The 22,892-nt window shown below is 38.3% G+C and overlaps 1 protein-coding gene across 1 annotated transcript in view; it reads left to right on the forward strand.

Moving 5' to 3' along the window:
- HAAO (3-hydroxyanthranilate 3,4-dioxygenase) overlaps positions 1 to 19,425 on the forward strand; it is a 34,385-nt gene extending 14,960 nt beyond the window's left edge. Inside the window, exons 4-10 of the mRNA XM_026695387.2 lie at positions 2,031 to 2,137; positions 5,523 to 5,612; positions 6,418 to 6,461; positions 10,848 to 10,993; positions 14,360 to 14,428; positions 15,721 to 15,803; positions 18,828 to 19,425. Of these exons, the coding sequence (XP_026551172.1) occupies positions 2,031 to 2,137; positions 5,523 to 5,612; positions 6,418 to 6,461; positions 10,848 to 10,993; positions 14,360 to 14,428; positions 15,721 to 15,803; positions 18,828 to 18,906 (618 nt within the window). The 3' untranslated portion in view covers positions 18,907 to 19,425. The remainder of the gene's footprint in view (positions 1 to 2,030; positions 2,138 to 5,522; positions 5,613 to 6,417; positions 6,462 to 10,847; positions 10,994 to 14,359; positions 14,429 to 15,720; positions 15,804 to 18,827) is intronic.
- The last annotated feature ends 3,467 nt before the right edge of the window (positions 19,426 to 22,892 follow it).

Below are 22,892 nucleotides of genomic sequence, written 5' to 3' on the forward strand. Positions count from 1 at the left end.
TTTATATAAAAAAGAGCAACTTTTACCCCAAATAAGGCAAAACAGGCAGGAAGATTGAGTTGCTACAGAATCACAGATTCACTTAGAGATCTATGATTCTGCCATTGGCTACCTGCGCTGAATAATAGAAGCTTCAGTCCTAAGGAAGGTTTGGCTCTGCTTAAAAGCAGAGCCGAAGATCTAAAGATTATCCAGAAAGCAAGAAATCCAAGGTTTCCTGCTTTCTAGCTAATCTAAATTTCCTGGCACAGCAGAACAGCTGATGGATGGAAAACAAAAGAAGGAAAAATAGAAACTTAGCAGGCAAGTTTGCCAGGTAAGGAGTGAGTGGGCGGGGAGGGTTCCCAGGAGCCATGTGGGCAGCACAGCCTCGTGTTCCCATGCAGCCTAGATTAATAGCTTTGGAGGGTGCTTTGGGGGTGACATTTCTCTGCAGACCACCAAAATTTTCTCATGGACCACCAGTGGGCCGTAGCCCATTGATTGGCGACCACTGTGCTATGGTGATGCTACATGGTTATAATAGTCTGTTGTTGGTTTAAAAGATGATTTTTATGTATGGCAGTGTTATCCTTTTCATACCTTGTGTCAGTTGAATTATGATTGGTTGAGTGGTCAGGCACTTAAAATTGTATAGATATCCATTTTGTTGGAACACATTATATAGATGCTTTGTTTCCATTTGTTCAGGGCTGCTGCAGAGTTTTTATGGCCCTCTAAATGGTGTTCTTACACAGCTTCTCTTGTGGGAGGTTGTGTTGTTACTTTGATAATGGAGCACTTGGTGGTATGGGTAGTGTTTTGATGGACTTGTGTTTCTAATTTGCCATCACTGCCTCCACTGATGAGGATATCTAGAAAGGGAGTGTATTATTGTTTTCTTCTTCCCTTGGGAGAAAATAGTTTCTCTACTTCCCCAGAAGCTCAAAGCCAATATTGTCTGCAATATAATTTCCTGAGTTCCCAGTTGGCAGAATATATTTTATGTCTTTTGTTCTTAATTATTACTCTTTGACAACTCTTTGATTATTTTTCTTATGTAGAGTTGGTTCTACTGTTAGCTTTTGCTGCAGTGTCTCTTTTGCTTGCCCTAATAATTTTTTCACTTTCTCATAAAGTACACCTTGACCATTCTCTCTTCCAATTCTCAATTTTTTCTTCAAGCATTGCTACAAGTTTGTAGCTTTTGTAATATATGTCAGGTTATTGTCATGAACGAACACAAACATGTCAAAAGCACTGCAAGTCACAATTATAGAGCCATGTTCTGTTTATCATCACTTCTGTTTCTTAAGGCATTGTCATTAGAAAAGCATTTATTTCTTCTTGTTCCTTTCCTAGGCCCTCAGATTAAGTTAATGTCCATTTTCCTCTTAGAAGGAAACGTTGATAGACATTCAACTCTTGTTCTAAAAACCTAAAAACTTAGCTCACTTGCTAAGTGTTCTTTTTCATAACTACCTTATATTCTTCCTACATTCCAAGTACAAGGTCTGCTTGCTCAGCAGGAAGCAGTCTTTCAGTCCCTACACAGTGGGCAATCAACAGCATCTGAGCACACTTCTTTGAGCCAGCAATTATTCAAGAGTGTTCATTCTGCACAGCTGAGCATGTACGTCTCACAGAAAGTATGTTTCTTCTGTCTCATCCTATTAAGCCTTTCAGGCTAGACCATAACTAGGAAACAAAAATCATGAATGCTAATACTGTTTTTATTATAATATTACAACTGATTTGAATGTATTTCCCCCCTCCCTTTACCTTCACAAGAATTAGGGAGGAGGATCTTGTCTGCTCTAGACTTGGATTTCTTTTATTTGACTGTTATCTTGGTAGGGGTTCTTCCTGCTGTTCCTTGAGGTTGTTCTTTCTTCACTTTACATTTCCTCCTATTGCTGAATTTCTATTCAATCACTCAAGGCATTCAAGGAAAAGTAGAATGGGAGAACAAAGACCAACTGAGATGACAGAAAAGATATAACCAAATCTCCTGCTGTTGCTACATGTTTCAACTTTAATTTTGTTCTTAGATGTTTCTTTTACCAGCCAGGATTCCACATTCTCCACAAAGGTATGCAAACTCTGTGGGACTGGTAATTGAAAGGAGAAGATTAGAAACAGAAACTGATGGACTGAGGTGAGATGTCATTTTATTATAAATCTGATTTCATCATTATAAGCCACTCTTGAAGCAGCTGAAAAAGAGCATATAAAGCACATTTTATATTTAGCACTGGTCAACAAGTCATATTTAGCCAAGGTCCCAGTTTCCCGTAAGCTCTGCTTAACATAACATTGTCCAAACCCACAATATTGCTGAACTCAGGAACTTGAACTAACCACATTACTGTAAACAAGGGTGAACATGGAAAATAATTGATGGTGTAAGATAACTGAGTAATCAAAAATATACTTGTTATTTCCTCTTTATACTTTATACTTCCTCTATAGAAGAGTATGCAATATTGTCCTTATTTGGTAAAATGTGGCAAGAGTAATGCCCAGGCCTATGCTGAGGTCATGATGGGTATAAAAATATTGCCTCAGGAAGACCTGGGGGGTTCAGAATTTGCCATGCTAATGCTCTGAACACTTTGCGCAAATAAAACCTGTATTCTCCAACCTTTCGTGGTCTTGTGTCCTGCTTTGGAAGCAAGATTTTCTGCAACATTAGTGGCGACCTCGGCAGGACCCAAGGGGCCCTGAGGCCCGCTGGAGGATTCATCCCGACTGCCAGTGCAGGTGCTAGAGTTGAAAAATAATCTAAAATCTTTATTCCCACTAATAAATTATATGAGAATGCTCTTGCTTCTCTATAGAGTCTTGGGTCACTAGAACCAAACTTTATGTATTGTATATTTAATTCAATGGAAGAATTAAGCATAGAAACTCTGCTTGGTCACTTATGTCCTGCTGATCTTCTGTTTGGTCTTGGACTATTACAATATGCACTATATGGAGCTATCTTTGAAAAATATCTGGAAGCTTGTAGCTGCATGAGCAATCTTGGGTACCCAAAGAATGGCATATGTAATACCATTGCTGTGTGAGCAGCGTTGGGTGCCAGTTTGCTTCTGGGTCAAATTCAAGTTGTTGGTTATGATTTTTTAAAAAAACCTTACATGCCCTGGGACCCAGCTACCTATACTGTCTAATCCCACCCCCCATCATAATCCACTCCCATCTGTCACTTCCTTGGAGGAAATTATAGCACTTCCTATCATGAGGAAAAACTTTCATTCTTGAGATCATGGATTTGCTGCCATATAATTATAGTTATCTAATGAATTAAACTTAATCTAATTTAGGGCGCTGGAGACTAAAACATATGAAGAACAGTTGCAGGAATTGGGTATGGCTAGTCTAATAAAAAGAACAACTAGGGGTGTCGTGATACCGTGTTTCTCCAACAATACGGCCTCCACCAATAGGAAAGCCCAGCATGATTTCTAGGCATGAGGTTAAATTAAGCCCCGCCCCCAAAATTTAGGCCTATTCAAACCATGCTTTTCCCCGCCATTTCTCACATCATTTCTTAGAACTACATGAGGTGAAGAGAAATGGGTGGGGGAAGGGCGGGGGGAATGGGGAGAAAACTTTCCTTTAGCAGTGGCCTGCAGGTAGCCTAGGCTAGAATACCCCGATAGCCGATAGAAGCTCCTTGAAGGCAGAGTCCCCAGCCGCTTCAGGGCGTGGCGTGGCTTCCCGTGACCCCTTGCTTTTAGGGCAGTCTCTTTTGGGCGATGAAAGTTCCCCAAATGCAGTCACCAGCTACTTCAATCAGCTGGTAGAAGCGGCCTAGCAGTGAGGGGAGTGTGTGTGTTCCACACTTCGCCCCGAAGCGGCTGGGGACTCTGCCTTCAAGGGAGCTTTGATCAGCTGGTAGAAGCGGCCTTGGAGCGAGCACACACACACACACTCCCCTCGCCGTGAGGCCGCTTCTATCAGCAGATGAAAGCTCCCTTGAAGGCAGAGTCCCCAGCCGCTTCAGGGCGAGGGGTGGCTACCCATGTCCCCTCGCCTTTAGGCAGTCTCTTTTGGGCAATGGAAACTCCCCAAATGCAGTCACCAGCCACTTCGATCAGCCGATAGAAGCAGCCTCGGGGCAAGCACACACACACACACACACACACTCCCCTTGCCACGAGGCTGCTTCTATTGGCAGATGAAAGCTCCCTTGAAAGCAGAATCCCCAGCCGCTTCAGGGTGGGCGGGATTGCCCATGTCCCCTCACCTTTAGGTAGTCTTTTTCAGGTGATGGAAGCTCCCCAAATGCAGTCACCAGCCACTTCGATCGGCCGGTAGAAGCGGCCTCGGGGCAAGCGCACACACACACACACTCCCCTCACTGCGAGGCCGCTTCTTTCGGCAGACGAAAGCTCCCTTGAAGGCAGAGTCCCCAGTCGCCTCGGGGTGAGGCGTGGCACACACACACTCCCCTCGCCGCGAGGCCACTTCTACCGGTCAATGGAAGTAGCTGGTGACTGCATTTGGGGAGCTTCCATCGCCCGAAAGAGACTGCCTAATGGTGAGGGGACACGGGCAGCCATGCCTCACCCCGAAGTGGCTGGGGACTCCACCTTGAAGGGAGCTTTCGTCTGCCGATAGAAGCGGCCTCGCAGCTAGGGGAGTGTGTGTGTGTGTGTGTGTGTGTGTGTGTGTGTGTGTGTGCACTCACCCTGAAGCCACTTCTACCGGCCAATCGAAGTGGCTGGTGACTGCATTTGGGGAGCTTCCATTGCCTGAAAGAGACTGCCTAAAGACGAGGGGACACGGGCAGCCACGCCTCGCCCAGAAGCGGCTGGGGACTCTGCCTTCAAGGGAGCTTTCGTCTGCCAATAGAAGTGGCCTTGTGGCGAAGGGAGTGTGTATGGGCTGCTCTAGGTGGGGGAGGAAATTAAGTCACTCCTGAAAAGACGGCCTACCCGTTTTTTCAGGGGTCAAAAAAAAAATAAGGCCTGGCCTTATTTTTTGAGAAACATGGTAGCAGTGTTCCAACATTTGAGGAGCCCCCACTAAGAAGGGGCCGTCAAGCTCTTCTCCAAAGCACCTGAAGACAGGACAAGAACCAATGGATGGAAACTAACTAAGGAGAGGAGCAACCTAGAACTAAGGAGAAATTTTCTGACAGAAAGAACAATCAACCAGTGGAATGGCTTGCCTTCAGAAGTGGTAGATACTCCATCACTGGAAGTTTTCAAGAAGAGACTGGATAGCTATTTGTCAAAACTGATATAGAATCCCCTGCTTGAGTAGGGGATTGGACTTGAAGAATTCTAAGTCCATTCCAAGTCTGTTATTCTGTCACAAACTTCTGTTCTGTTAATTTCATTTGATATTATATAGCCAGTTTTTCCATCCTTTCAGGTTTGTCTGAATTAACTTCAAAGCATTATACACTTATGTTTTTCATGTTCATGACAAAATATATTATTTTTAAGAGCAAATTGTCTCTTTTCTATATTAAAAATATTGTATATTTATTAAGAAATCTACATGATTTATATATATATTTTTCTCAGATATTATATTGGAGAATCAACAGATGTCCTTTTTGAAAGATGGTTTTACTGTGAGGATCTTGGTACACAACTGATTCCAATAATTCAAGAGTAAGTCTTTTGCAGGTTGAGCTTGATTCCTGGGACTTTCTGGGAAGATCTGTGTAGGTTTCTTGGCCATGACAAAAAGGGCTGGCCATTATTTTCTTCCTCCCAGGATGTTTCCTGAAATTTCTTTGAAATTTCTGATATTCAAATTCCAATCAGGTTCATCCTTGTATAAACTTTTTGAGATCATTTCATTATACAGATTAACAATTGGGCTTGATTTACAGCATTGCTACAGTATGTACTGGAACTACTGTTATAAAAATACTGGTATTTGTTTTAAAGTAGTTTGTTGTTTCAGGGTTATTAGAAGGAGGGAGGTGAACTTTTATTTCTTAATGATCTTGTCAAATTGTGCTCTATATGACCACACTAATGTGTGTGAACTATTTATTTTGTTGCTAATTGTTTGTTCAATTAGGAATACATACAGTATATTCATACAGTTTGTTTTTCTGTGTGCCTCATTTTAAGTCTAAAGCCACATTAATAAAATACCTGATATAATATAATAACAGTATTAATTCTTTGAGAGATGTTCCTTAGATGGTCTACATGGCACCAGAAATATTCTAGAAGGTGGTATCCATAATCTTGGAAGAATCCTACATTTTGTCAAAATGCAATAAACTTAATATAGAGCATCTTGGAAATGAGTATAACAAACATCCATAAAGCTTGCATATAAATAACTATATACTGTGATAATTTTATCACAGGGATTCCACCGTTAGTTCAGGGGTTTCTCTCTATACAATCCTAAGTGAGAGAAGATGGATTTTACAATTGTTAACCTTTTTTATTTCAGATTTTTCAGTTCAATGGAGTATCAAACTGGAAAACCCAATCCAGGTGATATAAGATGACTTTGGAACTAAAATAATTTTTCATCCAGCAAACAATAATAATTTTAAAGCTTAACTAATTGTATTTTTCTTGCATTTTTATCATTTGCTTTCTTTTAATATTTCTCTAAATGGAATTAATATTGCATGGGGAAAGTAGCCTTTTTTCTCTGTACAGCAATGAAATATGTGCCAGAGAAAGGGAGAATGATTATTTTCCAAGCTAAACGCAGCAGGCAGATTGAGATCTTCAGTTGTCCCAAGCCACAGTCATCATTATGTCTAAGTCCCAAACAGCAGGGGAATCCTTCATGCTCCATACAATTGCAAAAACAGTGATTATACCATTCCTGCAAAATTCTACGTTGATTTCTCTATCCATTACCAGAGAAAATGGGCTTTGTTTTTATCCTCTTTCTATACCTTCCCTTTTTAACCAATCTATTTAATGTCAGCTTAAAAGAATGGTGGGTTCTCTTCCCTTTAGGTCCTTAAAGATCTGTAAGGTCCTCTTTGGATAGCTATTTTTGGGAATGCTATAAGGATGGTTTTGTACATTGGGCATGAAGTAACTTGGCTCATTGGTGGGCAGAGGATAAGCTGGGAACTTCTGGTTGACTTCTGAGTGATTTGAAATAGGCTGGCAAAGATTTAATTCTAAAATCATTAATGAGGGGAAAATCAAGAGACATCCTCCTATTAAAGTAGGAAGGCTACTACTATAGAGTAGCCATAACCTGCATACTCTTCCACTGTTTCTCCATTGCCACTTGTGCCTGGTTCCTTCCAGATGTATTTGTACCTATTTAGTGACAGCAGTCTTCTCACACTTCTCACACTCAGCATTGCACTTTGTCCAAGGACCTCCTTAGATAGATAGAGAGAGAGATTTGGCCTGAAGGTAAACAGATAGTGCAAGGTCTCCTGAGCTTATCAAGAATGTATCAATGGAAGTATAGCCTTAGAGTCACAATATTGTTCTACTCTCCTAGCATGTCTCCTTCATAACCTTATGAATACTTGGACAGGTGACTATATTATGAACTGGATAGGTGTCAGTGTGGTGCTAATGTATCCCCAGACACTTCTCTTTCTGTTGGAAGTCTTTCTGCCCTACCTGACTATAAAAATTTCTATCTACTACTTTGCTTGAAAGTGTTACTACTTCTGATTCCTCACAACCTCAACAAAGAACAAAGGTGCAAATGTGTACTGTAATTTTAGCAGGCATTTAGCATGCTTCTCTTTTAGCCAGTTGCTATTGTGAGAACACTCACAGCATATTCTCAGTGTTTCATATGATTCTAGCAGCCTTGGCAGTTTAAGAAAATCTGGATTCATTTTGGGAACTGGAAAATTTTGGGAAGCAGTTGTAGTTTAATAGAGAAGAGCATGCTTGGCTTCTGAAGATATCCAAATTTCCATAGCATCTTGAGCAAGTGTACTGCTGCCTTTTTGACAATTTATATAGTGAAAATATGAGTGCCGTTTAGCATTAAAAAATAGAAATTGCAGAAGTTATAGACAGAATAACAGAGCTGGAGGGGACCTTTGAAGTCTAATCAACCCCCTGCTTGATCAGGAGATCCTATACTATTCTGGACAAATGGTTGTCCAATCTCTTCCTGAAAGTCTCTAGTGAAGCACCTACAATTTCTGGATGCAAGCTGTTCCGCGGATTAATTGTTCTCACTGTCAGGAAATTTCTCCTTAATTCTACGATGGATCTCTCTTTAATAATCTTCTATTCACTACTTTTTGTCCTGCTTTAAATGTTTTGGGTAATAGATTGAGCCTCTGTGACACCCCTCAAGTATTGGAAGACTGCTATTACATTACCCTTAGTCCTTCTTTTTGTTAGACTAGATATACCTAGTTCTTATAACCATTCATCATACAGTTGAGCCTCCAGACCCCTAATATCTCATATGAAAATATTTAGCATCCCAGATTAGAACTTCTACTTTTGTATTTTCACTGTAAATTATTTTAGATTGTGAATGTGTTGTGATTTCGTCCCCAGAATTAATCATTCTATTACAAAATGCAAATAATATATTGTAGAATACAAATAAAGCTGAGTACATAAAATGAATTTTGTAGGGCATAATACTCCTCTAAAGGCTTTTGCAGAGTTCCCACCAAGCCCACCACTGGAATAAATAAAAACTCAAAATAGTAAAATAATAAAAATGAGAGAGTATACCCAGCAACAGATTATTGATCTTTATGAGATATGCATTGTAATGTGAATCATAATTCTTTGTCCTAACTTCCAAATATAAACTTATTTTTGATTTACTTCCATCAGTTTTCAGTCACCAACCTCCTTCATTTAAAATATTGTATAAGAAGTTATCATAGGAAAAATAAGTTGCAGCAATTAGGCAGTGTTATTATACTATAATAGCAGAAACTTCACAATAGGCTGAAAACAAATGCAATATCATTCCCCCGTCTCCACCCCACCCAGCCAATTATACTACTGAAATTAGAAGCGGATGTTGTTAATGAACACTTGGGATACCACTGAGATACTCAATATTTTTCTTTATCATGTCTGGGCCGTTATTGAAAAAGCATCCCAAGGACATATTATGAAAGCATTCCCATGGTTTTTGAGGAGTAAAGAAAGAGGGAGTTCCACAACAAAGTGAATAATAGATTAATGGATGGGACAACTGTTATAAATATAAAAGACACAAGAGAGTGGACAGATTTCTCTACTCATAAAACAGTTAAAAGCTAATACTCATTTACATTGGTTGGGGCTCAGCTCTGTTCTAAATTGGTACATAAATTTCCTGAAAATGTAAAATTGGCTTTCACAAGTTGTTATGAATCAGTTCCAACACACAATTGATAACAGTACCCCCCAAGTAGCTCTAAACAATAGAAAGAATAGAAATAAGATTCACTATGTTTAACATTAAGCATACATAACAAATCACACTGAATCATCCATTGCTGCTTTTTAAATGCTCTTTAGCCGTAAAAGAAAACCAGCCTGTGGACAGCAGTATTTAGAGCAACAAGTTTTGGAAAATAATATTTAATTTTTCAACTCATTCTGTTTCCCAGAGCTGTGCTATATAATAAAAGAGTCACACACTTGGAAAATCATGGAATGTTAGAATTGGAAGGAAATGTGGAGATTGTCTAGACCAGCTCCCTGTCTCATGATGGAACCCACTATTACTGCATTCCTAAAAGAGCTCTGTTTAAATAGGCTGTTTATATAGGCTGAGAGAAGAAGGGACTACCAAAGACAAATTGCTACATTGCTGAACTGCTTTTATTAGGAAATTCTTTTTGCTGTCAAGTTGAAGTTGAAATCTGCTTTCCTGTAATGTATACATATTTCTTACATTCTGGAAAAACACTAAACAATTCTGTCAGATCTGTGTATCTGCCATTCTTCAATGGAAGAAGAGGAGAGGATTGATACAAGTAATCCTTTTTTTACGTATTGAATCTGTATAACTTGCACATGATTTACAACTGGGGACTGGAGCCCAGAAGCCTGGAAACTTGTCACCTCTTGGAGAGATAGCAAGAGGAGAAGGGGCCATAAAAATTCCAGCTTCGAAAGAAACCCTGGGAAGCTTTTTTCAACTATGTTCCCAGAAAAAAAAGGGGTGGGGGAAATTAACATGTTACTTCTTTGTATTGATGAAATCCACACCGGACTAAGGGGAGGGTTCTAACTCACTTTATCTAAGCCACATGCCAGGAGGCATATTAGACCTTACTTTGAATATCACCTGGATATCTTCCTTTCCAGTAAAGAATTCCTTTTGAATACCCAGTGTTCAAAAGTTCATTCTTATCATTTGAAAGGGAAAGAGTCTGGGTCTTAAACAATTCTATTCTGTTGTGTATTCATCCCCCTGAGAAAGAAAGAAAGAAAGAAAGAAAGAAAGAAAGAAAGAAAGAAAGAAAGAAAGAAAGAAAGAAAGATAGATAGATAGATAGATAGATAGATAGATAGATAGATTATATGTGTGTGTGTTTTGTACACACACACACACACACACACACACACACACACACACAATGAAGGGGAACCCACCACCTCTCATTCTAGATACTATCAAACTACTTTCAAGGAGGAGTCCTTGGTGCTCTTTGAGCTGGATTGTTTTCTTGCAACATTTCATTACCCAATGAATTTTTACCTAGTTTGGTTAATGAAACATCTCAGCTCAGAGAGCACCAAGGACCCTTCATTTCAACCCTGAGCTACAAATATTCTCCTTTATTTGTACTACTTTCAGTGTTACAATTTTCTCTTAATAGGTTTGAATCATAGAAAATAAAAAAACTACAATATAGAACACTGTTTTTTCAATATCTTTGTTCTCTTTTCTCTTTGTTTTTTATTTGTTTGTAGGTGAAATCTTAAGAGCAATTCCTTTTCCACTAAATGATGTTACAGTCATGGATCCTTTTTCTTTGCAAGATCGGCTGAATGATTGCCAAGAAAATATAGCTCTGAAACAAACCTTGAGTCTTTTTGGAGACAACTTTGAAACAGAGGTTAAAAAACAATTTTTAATTCTGAACTAGAATGATCAAATAAGAGTCTCTTATAACTGAAGAAAGTATATTGTGTTGAGAGATTTATTTTGACCAAGACATTTTGCTTCTCTTTCCCTCTCTCCCACCCTCCCTGCCCGCCTCTCCCAAATCTAGGTGCATAGTATCTACAGTTAGTAAATATTACCTGTAGATTTTGGTTTCCAGAAGAATATTTTTTCCTCCCATCACACTTCACATTATGTCTCCTTATGCCTAATTAAAGTATAACTACTAATCCTTATCTGCAATCTAACCTCCAGTCTCACCTGCTGACCCTCCTCTTCCATTGGCCTATTACCAGGTAGACCAGACCAGGGATGAAATTCAAATTTTTTCCCTACCTGCTCTGCTGGCATGGCTTTGGGCGTGGCTGGTATAAAAGTAATAGCAACCAGGGGCTATTTTTTTACCTATTCAAATGAGCTGGGGCAAGGTGGTTGAATTTCACCCCAGGACCAAACAGGAAATATGGCTCTATAAGATAATTCAACTTTATTGTCAAGCTACATTAACAGAATCTTGAAAGTCACCATCACCTTTACAACCTGATAATTTAGGGAATGTCCCTCCAGGACCTTTTGCTCCACCCACTATGAAGTTGTGACTATGCTGTAGTAGTGGGATTCAAAAAAAAAATTATTACTGGTTCTGTGGGCATGGCATGGCTTGGTGGATATGGCTTGCTGGGCGTGGCAGGGGAAGGATACTGCAAAATCTCAATTCCCACCCTACTCCAGGGGAAGGATACTGCAAAATCTCCATTCCCTTCCCACTCCTGGGGGAAGGTTATCACAGGTTCTCCGAACTACTCAAAATTTCTGCTACCGGTTCTCCAAAACTGGTTAGAACCTGCTGAATACTACCTCTGCTACACTGCCTCTTATCTGTGGGCAGCCTCTCTTTGCCTGGTTTTTCAAAGTCAATCTCACATACCATTACATCTATATAAAGATAGAAACAGGTAAATTTATCTACTGTTGATTTGTTAATTCCCTAATCCCAATAACAAAAAGACTCTCAAGAAAAATAGACTATTCTACTGCACTGAAAACAATCAGAAATCAGTGCTTTTTTCTTTTTCTTTTTACCTTGTATCCCTCTCCCCTTCTTGACTTTTCCCCTTTACTTTCTGACCTTTATTTCTATTGTATTTTTAATTACAATAAAGTCTAACAAAAAATAAAACAAGAAAAATAAAGGAAAGGTCAACTACACGGATTAGAATTTGAAATCTGAAACAGCTCAATCTTCGGCTTCTTATTGAGTGAAAGCAGGGGTGATACCAGTCTGAACACTGCAGAGAGACCCCAGATGCTACAGCCCCCTGGCTTCTTCCCTACCTACAAGTGGGGAACTAGGAGTAGTTTTTTCTAGATAACCTGATAGGTTGGTCTAGTCTGGATAGGTTGGAGCAGGTAGATCTGTAGATGTACAGGTGTCAAGCCATAAGCCATAAAATATTTTATAGATCATAACCAGCACTTTAAATTTTCCTCAGAAACTAATCAGTAACTAGTACATTGGCAATCTTATGATATATTGCAGTTTTCCCAGGAATTAGTGCCAGTTTGCATACTGGCCACTACATTTGAGCTCAGCGCTGTTTCTGAGTGTTCTTTAAAGGTAGCCCAAGGAAAAGCACATTGTAGTAGTCTAAATGTGTTGTTGTATTGAGATGTGCTTGTATCTGGTAAAAAAAAACTATGTACTGCACTAACCAAAGCTGGTAAAGATCTCTCTAATCACAACTTATACCCATGCCAGCAGCAGCTATGTATTAAGAAGGATGCCCAGACTGTAAACTTGTTCCTTCAGGATAGTATTTGCCAGCAATGACACTATTTCAATAGAAAGCTTGCTAGGGAGTAGTCTTCATCTGTTCTGCCTCATCCAGATCCTGAGAGCCTCAAGGCACTGGATAAAACATCAGTTTGATATTTTGGTCCTTCTATTAAATTGTGTCCAATTCTCTGGGACTGCCTGGACAAGTCCCTTTATTTTTCTTGGCAAGACTTTTCGGAAGTGGTTTGCCATTGCCTATTTCCTAGGGCTAAGATAAAGTGACTGCCATGGTCATCCAACCAGCTTTGTGCCAATGTGGGATTAGAACTAATGGCCTTAACCTTTACACAAAGCTTGCTGTCTAGTCTGGATGATACTACATCACAAATATGTTTGTATTATTGTACTTGCTGTTAAAACTTAGCTAGGGGCTGAAAGATCAATAAAATAAAATTTGATTTCAATATTCTTTAAAAACTAGGAGAAATGAGTTTTACAGCCATTGGAGTAAAGTCAAAATAAAATATATAGATCTGTTATCTGGCCACAGTTTTGGTTTGAAAAAAATCTGTATGTAAAATAATTTTAGTTTGAAAGAATTGAAACATAGTTTCTTTTAGGGAAAGATATAATTTCAATGGAGTTGTTGCGTGATTTAGATCTCTAACCCCTAACACATCATTTGGTGCTGTATTTGGTACGTTTTCCTCTTAATTTCTGTTTGTACTAAAAACAGTACCAGATGTTACTTCAGATCCACCAAAGAGCAAGTTACAGTATGTTCTTTCTTAGTTCTCCAACGATGTTCCTGGAAATTTTCCATTGTGCCAGAGCCACCTGTGTTGAAAACCTCCTTGTTGCAGCAAGATGAATTAAGGAAATGAAACAATGGAAAATATCCAATGATTACAACAACCTCTTAAAGGGGGAGCGGTGTCTTTAAACAAATCTGAAGCCATATTTTGGGATTCCCAAACTTAAAACTGTCTAAATCAAGATCTCCTATTCTGAACAAACTCTCTCAGCTAATAAAGCTCTGAAGATCAGTTGGGGATATTTTGCATGATATCAAGTCTTGTGCCATGAACTGGGTGCTATTTTCAGCCTCCATGCACAACAGGAGTAATAATACTCCTCACAGTAAGTGTGGTTACTGGGAAATGAAATAGTGTGAAAACCTTTATTGCAAAAACAAATGCTGCGAAAGCTAATCCTTTGAATCTTTGAAAGGAGGAAATTTTGGATATAATAGATTGAGTTCATAAACCAAGAATAGTCAAGAATAATTGTGCATTAGCTGAACTTAAAGAAGTGTGTCACAAGAGTATATGAACTATTTCTTTTTAATTTCTGCTTTATGATAAGAGAGTTTCTTATTTCTAAGAATATTATATATATCAGCTGTATAATGAACAAGTGTAATGTTCATTCTCTCATATGTATAATGCTATTCCATTAAAATAAAGTAGATACATTAATAAAGTAGATACACTAACCATAACCTTAAAATAAAAAGAACATATTTTCTTGGTTGTCTCTTAGGTTGTAATATTTGGACCAGGAACAACTGAAGAGAGAGGAAAGAATGCAGATATATGGATATGGCAGATGGTATATATGCTTTATTTCTTACTTGCTATGTATAATATTGTATTAAAAAAAATCAAACAAACCTCCAGAACCAACACATGCATTCTTCTTATTGATATTTCCCTTATATTACAAAGTAATGGAGGATCACTACAAAAAATAATAATGCATACCCCTTCCACATACCCTAATTTTGAATGAGGCCCTTAAACCCAGAAAAGTCACACTTATTTGCCTAAGGCAAAAAGTCTCTATAATAGTAAAAGTAATAATAACAATGGATGGATGGATGGATGGATGGATGGAGGCAGTAGCTAAAAACTTGGCAAAAGAATGCAGATGGAGGAGTTTTCTAGAAAAGTTACTGCAAAAACTACATCCATCCATGAATAATTGCATTTGACTCAAGATAGTAGCTTTCTAATCTAAGGTACTTGAGTTCCCCTGCTTGATGGTCACTTTGGAATCTGAACCAGAAACTTACAAATGGCTGAAAGACTCTTTGAGAAACCACAATGATGAAAAATAGGAAACCTGAAGGCTGACTGCATTGAATGTGCAATCAGTTTTCTCCTTTTGAAAGAACGCAATTTCCTTGCAAAAAGTAGGAAAAAGAGAAAGTAGCCAGACACATACTGTATCTCTCTGAATGCTTGGCAGGAACCTGAGCATCTACTGCTGATGATCTTCCTTGCCTTCAGGTACAGCTGTCTTCAGGCCAGACTTCTTTTAGTTCTTGCAGAAGTGAATTAGCTTGACAGGACACCTCTCTGATGAAATAGAGATGGCCTTTTTCCACACTAATGGTTCCCTCTTAGTAATGTCTGCACCAACGCCTGTGGGTTTAGAGAACTATTCTTTTAGTTTTGAAAAACTTTCCAAATATCAGATGAGAAATGTAGAAAAGGAAATTATTATGAAGCTAGGAAGGTTGTACTTAATCCTTTGAATTTTTTTTTTCAAATTTAAAAATTATGAGAGCATCCTAAAGGGGAAGGGAGGTATTTAATGTTGTAGCTGACTGACAGAAATATACTAACAAATTTCCTAGCAATTTTTCCCAACTTTTTATCCACATTATTGTAAGCAATAGACATTGGGAAAGAGTGAGAATGTGTCTATGTTGCCAAAGCAACCAGCTTAATTGTGTATCTACAATTAGCTTACATTGATGAAGTAGAGCAAAGATGAAAACGAGACAGGCAAGATTTATACAGATAAACTGGTGAATTTTAAATTTACATTTTAAATTATATCTCCATTTCCATTTTAAATCCAGAAAGAATTAAAAGTCTCCCTCTTTTCCATTTTAGGAAGGTGCATCTTTTGTTACTATTGATAGAAAAATCCTGACTTTAAGGGCTGACGACAGCCTTCTTGTCCCAATGCAAACTAAGTAAGTAAAATATTTTATCTATCTGTTGTTGCCCACATTTGACTAATGCATTTTTATACTCTCAGGTATGCCTGCATCATTGTACCTTCTATTTTCTATTAATGTAAGCTTAAAATAAACAGAACTTCAGGTGCAGCTTACATGTTTCTAATCTATAAGGTTCTGCAGATTATGACTCTATCCAATGTAGCAGCAGTTTTGGCAGGAACTTCAACAATCATCCTAGTTGAGACCTTCAGCCAGGGGTGGGATTAAAAAATTTTAACAACTGGTTCTGTGGGTGTGGCTAGGTTGGCGTGGCCAGGTGGGCATAGCCAGGTGAGCATGGCCAAGTGACTGTCTGGGTGTGACTTCTTTTTTTTTTCAGCCCCCTGCCAGTTTTTTTGGCCTCCTGGGCCTCAGGGAAGCCTCCTAGGAGGCCAAATAAATGGGCTCAGGAAGGCAAAAAATGGAGCGGGTGTGTGTGTGCAGCATCCCTCCATGCTCCATTTTTGGTCCTTCTGGGCCTCAGGGAAGCCTCCTGGGGGGCTGTTTTTTCTCCCAGAAGGCTTCCCTGGGGCCCAGGAAGGCAAAAACTGGAGCACAGGGGGAGCAGCTTCCCCCGCTATACCCCCGCTACTCTCCCCCAGTATCCCTTTTTGCTTTCTGGGCCTCAGGGAAGCCTCCTGTGTGAAGCAGTAAGACAGTGAGCACAGCTGATCATTGGAACAGCTGATCATCAGGAGGGAAAAAAAGAAAAGAAATATCTTAAGAGTGACTGGGTGGGGGAGAACACAGTCAGCTATGTCGGGCATGCACACTGTGTTGCACATACACGATAAGGACAGACTGGGCAGGAAAGAGAGGGGTGGGCGGAGAGGGACGGGGCCAGTCAGGGGCATGACTTTCCAGTTCTCTGAACTGCACAGAATCATAACCGGTTCTATAGAACCGGTCTGAACTGGTAGAATTCCACCCCTGCCTTCAGCACAGTAATGTTCTCCAAGGCCATAATCCTCTGTCTCAGCATAAGCAAGGCTATTGTACCTCCATGCTAACTAAAGCATCCCTCTTACCTGAACAATGTGAAATCAAAGACAATCTCTTTTGTTTCATCTGCTTTCCTTCCCTTAACTTGTTGTACCAGTAGCTCCCTAAATCCTGCTCTCACCAACAAGCATTAGTTTAACTACTCACAATACTTTGGTCTTGTAACAAAGCTTTACTATGGAACAATGCTCCAAAATATCCAGATAACTTAAATGCTAGATTTGGCAGCACCACTCACCAATGTCCAATTCAACAATTTAGAAAAGGGAGGGAAGATAACTCTAGTAATAAGCAAAAAGGATTTATAGGTCTTTGGCCCCCAGTACATGCCAAATCTCTAAATACTTGACTTGATCTGGTTTACATAATTTCTTTGCAGGTTTGCAAAATGTGTGGCTTTAAATTTGCAGCTTTCTGGACATAGATGATCTACAATTCACTGCCTAACCATTTAGCATGACCAGAGGCAAAAGTTGCCAGAAGTTAGTTTAGCAAAATCTATTGAAATAAATTGTTTATTTATTTTTTCCTCTGAAGCTGACTAAGTATTTATTTATCAGAAATAGCTATCATATTAAAATGACCCGTGAATCTTTTCTCCCGGTCAATGAAGCACTGATTTTAACAAGCTATCTTTGGCAAATGTGCTATGAATCAAATCCAATATATATCATTCTTTTGGTGAATAATTTCCAGAAAACTAATTTGTGTTGGCTTTTTAATCTCCTGAAATACCTGTTCTGTGCTATTAATCTAAAATTTAATCTTAAACTATCCACTATTGACCTCACCCCATTCCTAAGAGGTCTGTAAGGGGCATGCATAAATGCACAATTGTGCCTACCATCCCTGTCCTATTGTCCCCATTTATTTATACCTATTTCCTGTATTCTTACTCATGTTTATACTTATACCTATTATCTTGTGAGTGATTGATAAATCAAATAAATAAATTACTTAACTGGGAAGCATGCAATAGTACCATTGAAAAAAAGTAGGCAGACTATGAACATTATGTATATTCAGGACACATGAGTCCCAAATCATCCCTTTTGTCACTTATATCATCTGTCCCTTGAATTGCTTACATATTGTACTGCTCTCATGAACCATATTTTTTATCTGAGATTACTCTTGAGATTACTCTGTAAGATCTAGCTATGTCTTGCTATAAATCAGCAAATCTGAGACCCTTTAACTAATGAAAGTCTATTTTCTGATATTGACATCTCCAAGGCCTGAATGGAGGAGGCATCTGGTACATGGTAGAAAGGGTGAGACTGAGCATTAAGATAGGGCTTGATAGCACATAATCTGATTCTTGACATGCCCCCTCCTGGTTCTATTCATTGTTTTAGACTCTTGAAACAAGCATATAGTCTACTGAATATGCTTTGATGTTGGTAGAGGCAATTGCAGGGATTGAAAATTAACACTGAGATCACAGTTAAGTTAAACTGAGTTAAATCTAGCTAAATATTTAATTCAGCCAAGCTTCCTGGTGGGATCTATTCTTCTTTGGTATGGCAATTTGCTCTAATTATTTCAATACGATGTTTCCATATCTTTTGGCAACTTTCTATGTAATTAAAGTAATGACATTTTCCCAGAGCACCCAAATTATTTGATTTTATTGCTTCAATTACTTGTAATTAAATTTGGAGGAGGATGTAGAGGAGCACTTTGAAGCTACACTATAAAATTTGTAGCATACTCAAAATAATACTAAACTTTTTATTAACTGATAATAATTTTTGAAACTGTACTGAAAAAATATTTTTAATGGCTTAGCTCTATGACTATTTTAGAAGGTTTAGATTTTATACTTGTTAGATCAACCTTCCCAACCTTGTACATCCAGATGTGATGTGTACATCTAGATTGTGATTCTCAGAATTTCTAACTAGGTTGGGAAAAGTACTATGTTATGGCTTATAATTAAAATTCTGACAGCTATGCATCATTCTTTACTTTTGCTTGGTGTTTTTCTTAAAGGTTTCACTGGAAGAGAGATGAAGGATCCATTGCTCTTTCTGTTGCTCAGAATCCAGAGAGGAAAAGACCCTATGTCTGAGTTTGGTATCCGTAGCCTGCTGTCAAGAATTACTAATACAATTCTCTTTAAATCCAGAAAGTGTCAATGTTCTGCTTGTTTTAGAACTTTGAAAATATAATGTAAATGTATTTCCTGGAACTGAGTGCAACTTGAGTTGTGTGTGTGCAGAAATGCTGCTTAACCTAAAAGGCAGTATGTTCATAAATATGTCAGGACATAACTATGAATAATTTGTAGTTATGAGGGTTATATATTATGCACAGGACCAGATGTTCATTACCAATATCAGCATCTTAGTATCAACAGAAGGGAGTACTAGTACGCCATCTCTCATTTCTGGTCTCCTTGCTGATGTCTGGTTGATTACTAGATGTAGTTTGTTCTGCTCTAGAAAAGTCTTTCTTAGATTCCTATCCTTTTAGAGCTGCTTGCGTCCAGAAAATTTGCGTTGCAGATCAGAGTTACAGACTTTTTAAAATGTGCCCAGTCCACAGTGAAATTCTTTGCCATTACAGGGGCATAAAGAGAATAATATCACTATTGGTAGTATTTGCCTGATTTAAACCTTAGGAAGAAATGGGAAATTCAGAATATTCTTTGAAAAACTGAGTGAATAATGAAAGGTGCTGTTCTAAGTCACATTCATGGCCACTTATTTGGGAAGCTATTAAATGGGGATTGGGTGGATTCCTAAAATACTAGTTTATCCTGATGGTTCCATGTTATCTCCAATATTACATGGAGCAGGTTTGTTCTTTAATAAGATTCTGATGCACAGTAAATAGTCTTCTATCAGTGGACAGAATACTGAGATCTTTCTCGACCGTGCAAGAAATTTTGTATTCATAAAATCAGTTTGGTTGATTTAAAAAAGAGTGAGATAGAGTACAGTTACCTCAAGGAGTCTCCAAATAAGTCCCTTCTCGCTAGAGTTGCCTCTGCAAAATGAGCAGCATACAATATGAATGAATGAATGAATGAATGAATGAATCAATCAATCAATCAATCAATCAATCACAGAGTTAAAACTCCATAACCAGCAGCAACTTCTTCCTCTAGGCCAGGGTCAAAGGGAGATATACTTGGGCATATACTTGGAAGAGCCATCCATCTATAAAGGCCTATCCTCAATTTTGTTGAAACCAGAGCCAGTTTTATGAAGAACATGTAAGAAATAACACAATTCAGGAGCCAAAATAGCATCTTTCCCTTGTTGTGGGCTATATTTCAAACCAATTGTTCAAACTGAGCCCAGAGGAAAATGAAGCCAATCCATTGTTCCAAGATGTCTCTATCCCCATTTATTCCTAATAGCCTGCATTCACAGTATTATATTGTAACTCAGAGATTTGCAGTAGAATTGGGAAATAAATAGATTTGGTAGAAAGTGGTTATGATTTGCAAAAGCTAGACAAAAAAGGCTGGATGTAAAAAATAATAGCTTAGGGCCATGTAATTGGAAAGAATCAGAAGTGGAGGGAACAGAATAGAAATAAATAAATGTAAAGAATTCATGGGAAAAGCTACAGGGCTTTTTAGTAAAAAACATTTAGCTTGCAAGAAATTCAGACCTGGGTACTTCTGGAAAGGAGGAGACTTCTTTTTATGAAAAATTGAGAAAAATGCTGGGTGTTGGAAAGGATACAAAGACTGTCCATGGAGAATGTATCTATGTTTTAAAAAAAAAGTCAAGATGGCAGGTGTAATCTTTGTTTGGGTGTCCCATATGTATGATGCACATTAAAAGGGATTGGGGTTATGATCAGATAGTTATAATTGCCATTTTGATTTTTTTTTTTACCCTTATATCAGGAACACCCCTGTTGTAGAGTTAAGGGTGTAAGGCACAGATGTCAAACTTGCTGAGTCATGTTGCCATCACATGATGTTTCATGGTGTTTTCCCCATTCACAGAGCTGGGGTAGGTATGATCTGTGCGTGATACATCTGGCCCATGGGCCACCAGTTGGACATCCCTGGTGTAAGGCATTTTCTGAGACATAAATAACTGTCTGGGGGGGAGCAGAAAAACAGAAGAAGGTTAACTTGGAAGTCATGGGTAAGAAAAGAAAGAGAGACATGATTTGCCTACAGTAAAGAAGCAGCTTAATGGGATAAAGAGATAGGAACGAGACAGAGAGAGAAAAATAGGGAGGACACAGGAGCAACAATTCAGTGGTTACAAAATGAGGAGATCAACTGTTGGTATCATGGGATTTGGTTCAATTGTCACACTCAGCCAATAGCAAGTTTCAACACCCGACTTGGTGTGTGTTGGTTGGGGATTGACTGTATTTACAGAGCTGAGAAGGAAAAGGAAGAAGAGACTGTATTTGGATGAGCCAACAAAGAGGAGGCTCAGAAGAAATCAAGTAGCCAAGAGTGAAACCACTCCATGTGTTTAAAATAAACTACCATGTGTTTAAAATAAACTACCTCTCCACGGATGTGAGAAAGAGAGACTGCAATCACTGACCAAACTGCTCAAGAGCAAGGGATTCACTGCCATTGAGTTCAGTGGCTTAACAATATTAATGCTACCATTGTACCTGTGGGCTAATAGGATAAATGTGTCTGTGTATATCCATATGGTTACTAGTTATTTTACTGGAGTAAAAATTTCAAAGATTTGTGAATGGAGAAGGAAATTTTCCCTGCTGGTTGGAGAGAAGGCAGCAGGTATGTTATACTGTGAAGTGAATAGGATAGGAATTTCAAGAATCCACACTAGTCTCACACAACTAGCAAGAAGTTTTTTCCATCCAATAATTCAAAATATGTCCTCAAGTTACATGCCTACTAATTAATGGGATAATTTAACAAGGAACAATTCTTCTAGTTTCGTCAAAAGTTGGAATACTATCTATTAGTAGCCCCAATTTATGAGGTCTCCTATCTCCAGGACTTGAATTGGTTTCAAATAAATCCTAGTTAATTAGAATTTATTGAATTCTAATTAGAATTTCTTTCCAGCCAGTTGTTTTATAACCAATCACTTTTCACCAAAAAGACTAGGAGACTATAGAATCTCCTAACTGGGTAACCATAATATGTTATTTTTTGTTATAATTTTAGTATATTTTTTTTAATAAAACTATATTTTAAAAAAAGTTGTACATGCTACTACTTATACAATTAACATAGAGAACCAAGGAAAAAAGTTTAGTAAACTGGAAGTTTAATAAAGCTTTTTTTGTGATGTGACCCCCTGTTTAATATCAATATTTTTTTTCATGGCAGTTGGCAAAATTCCATTGTTCCAATATATTACTATAAATTGTAAGTAATTTGCACAACAGAGGGGAAAATGCTAAACAGTAATCCCCTATTCTGCTTCCACACACTTGTTTCCTTTGTATGCAAAGAGAACTGGGGATACATGCAACATTGGTACCAGATGTTCCACTTATGTTCTGTTGCCACTACTTTTCTGAAATAAAGCAAGAATCTTAATGTCCTCATGAAGTTATCTGTGATGATGCCAACTAACTATACTTATATATTATATAATATTAATTCCATTCATACTTGAGGGGAGGGGCAAATGTTCAGGTTTTCAATCTGGTTAGATTATAACAGCAGTATCAGACTTCATATTATATAGATTGACAGATTTCAAAATTATTCAAAAGATTCAGTTCTGAAACTTGCATTGTCAAAAGAAAAAGAGCTCACAGACCTTCATGAGTTTTGCAAGAAAATAACAAAGACTGCATTCTATTTTTTTTAAAGCCTAAATTAATACCTTGGGAAATAAGTTGTGAATAAAAACAATGGAGTTGGTGAAAATGTTGAAAGCTGAGAGAGTGAGGGCAGATTGCATACAGTTGTGACATGAGGGCTGTCACTATTTGTCTGTCTTGGCAGAAAATATACATGAGCAGACGTAATGTATTTGCTAGAAATGACACGGTCATCAGCCTATCATGACTAGGCTTTTGACAGTAATCTAAAAAAAATCTAGCAAATTACAGAGGAATACTCATTTCAACATAACCAGTTCA

Source organism: Pseudonaja textilis, chromosome 1 (genome assembly GCF_049901715.1).
Source record: "Pseudonaja textilis isolate UNSWEBS1 chromosome 1, rPseTex1.2, whole genome shotgun sequence".
Classification (NCBI taxonomy): Eukaryota; Metazoa; Chordata; class Lepidosauria; order Squamata; family Elapidae; genus Pseudonaja; species Pseudonaja textilis.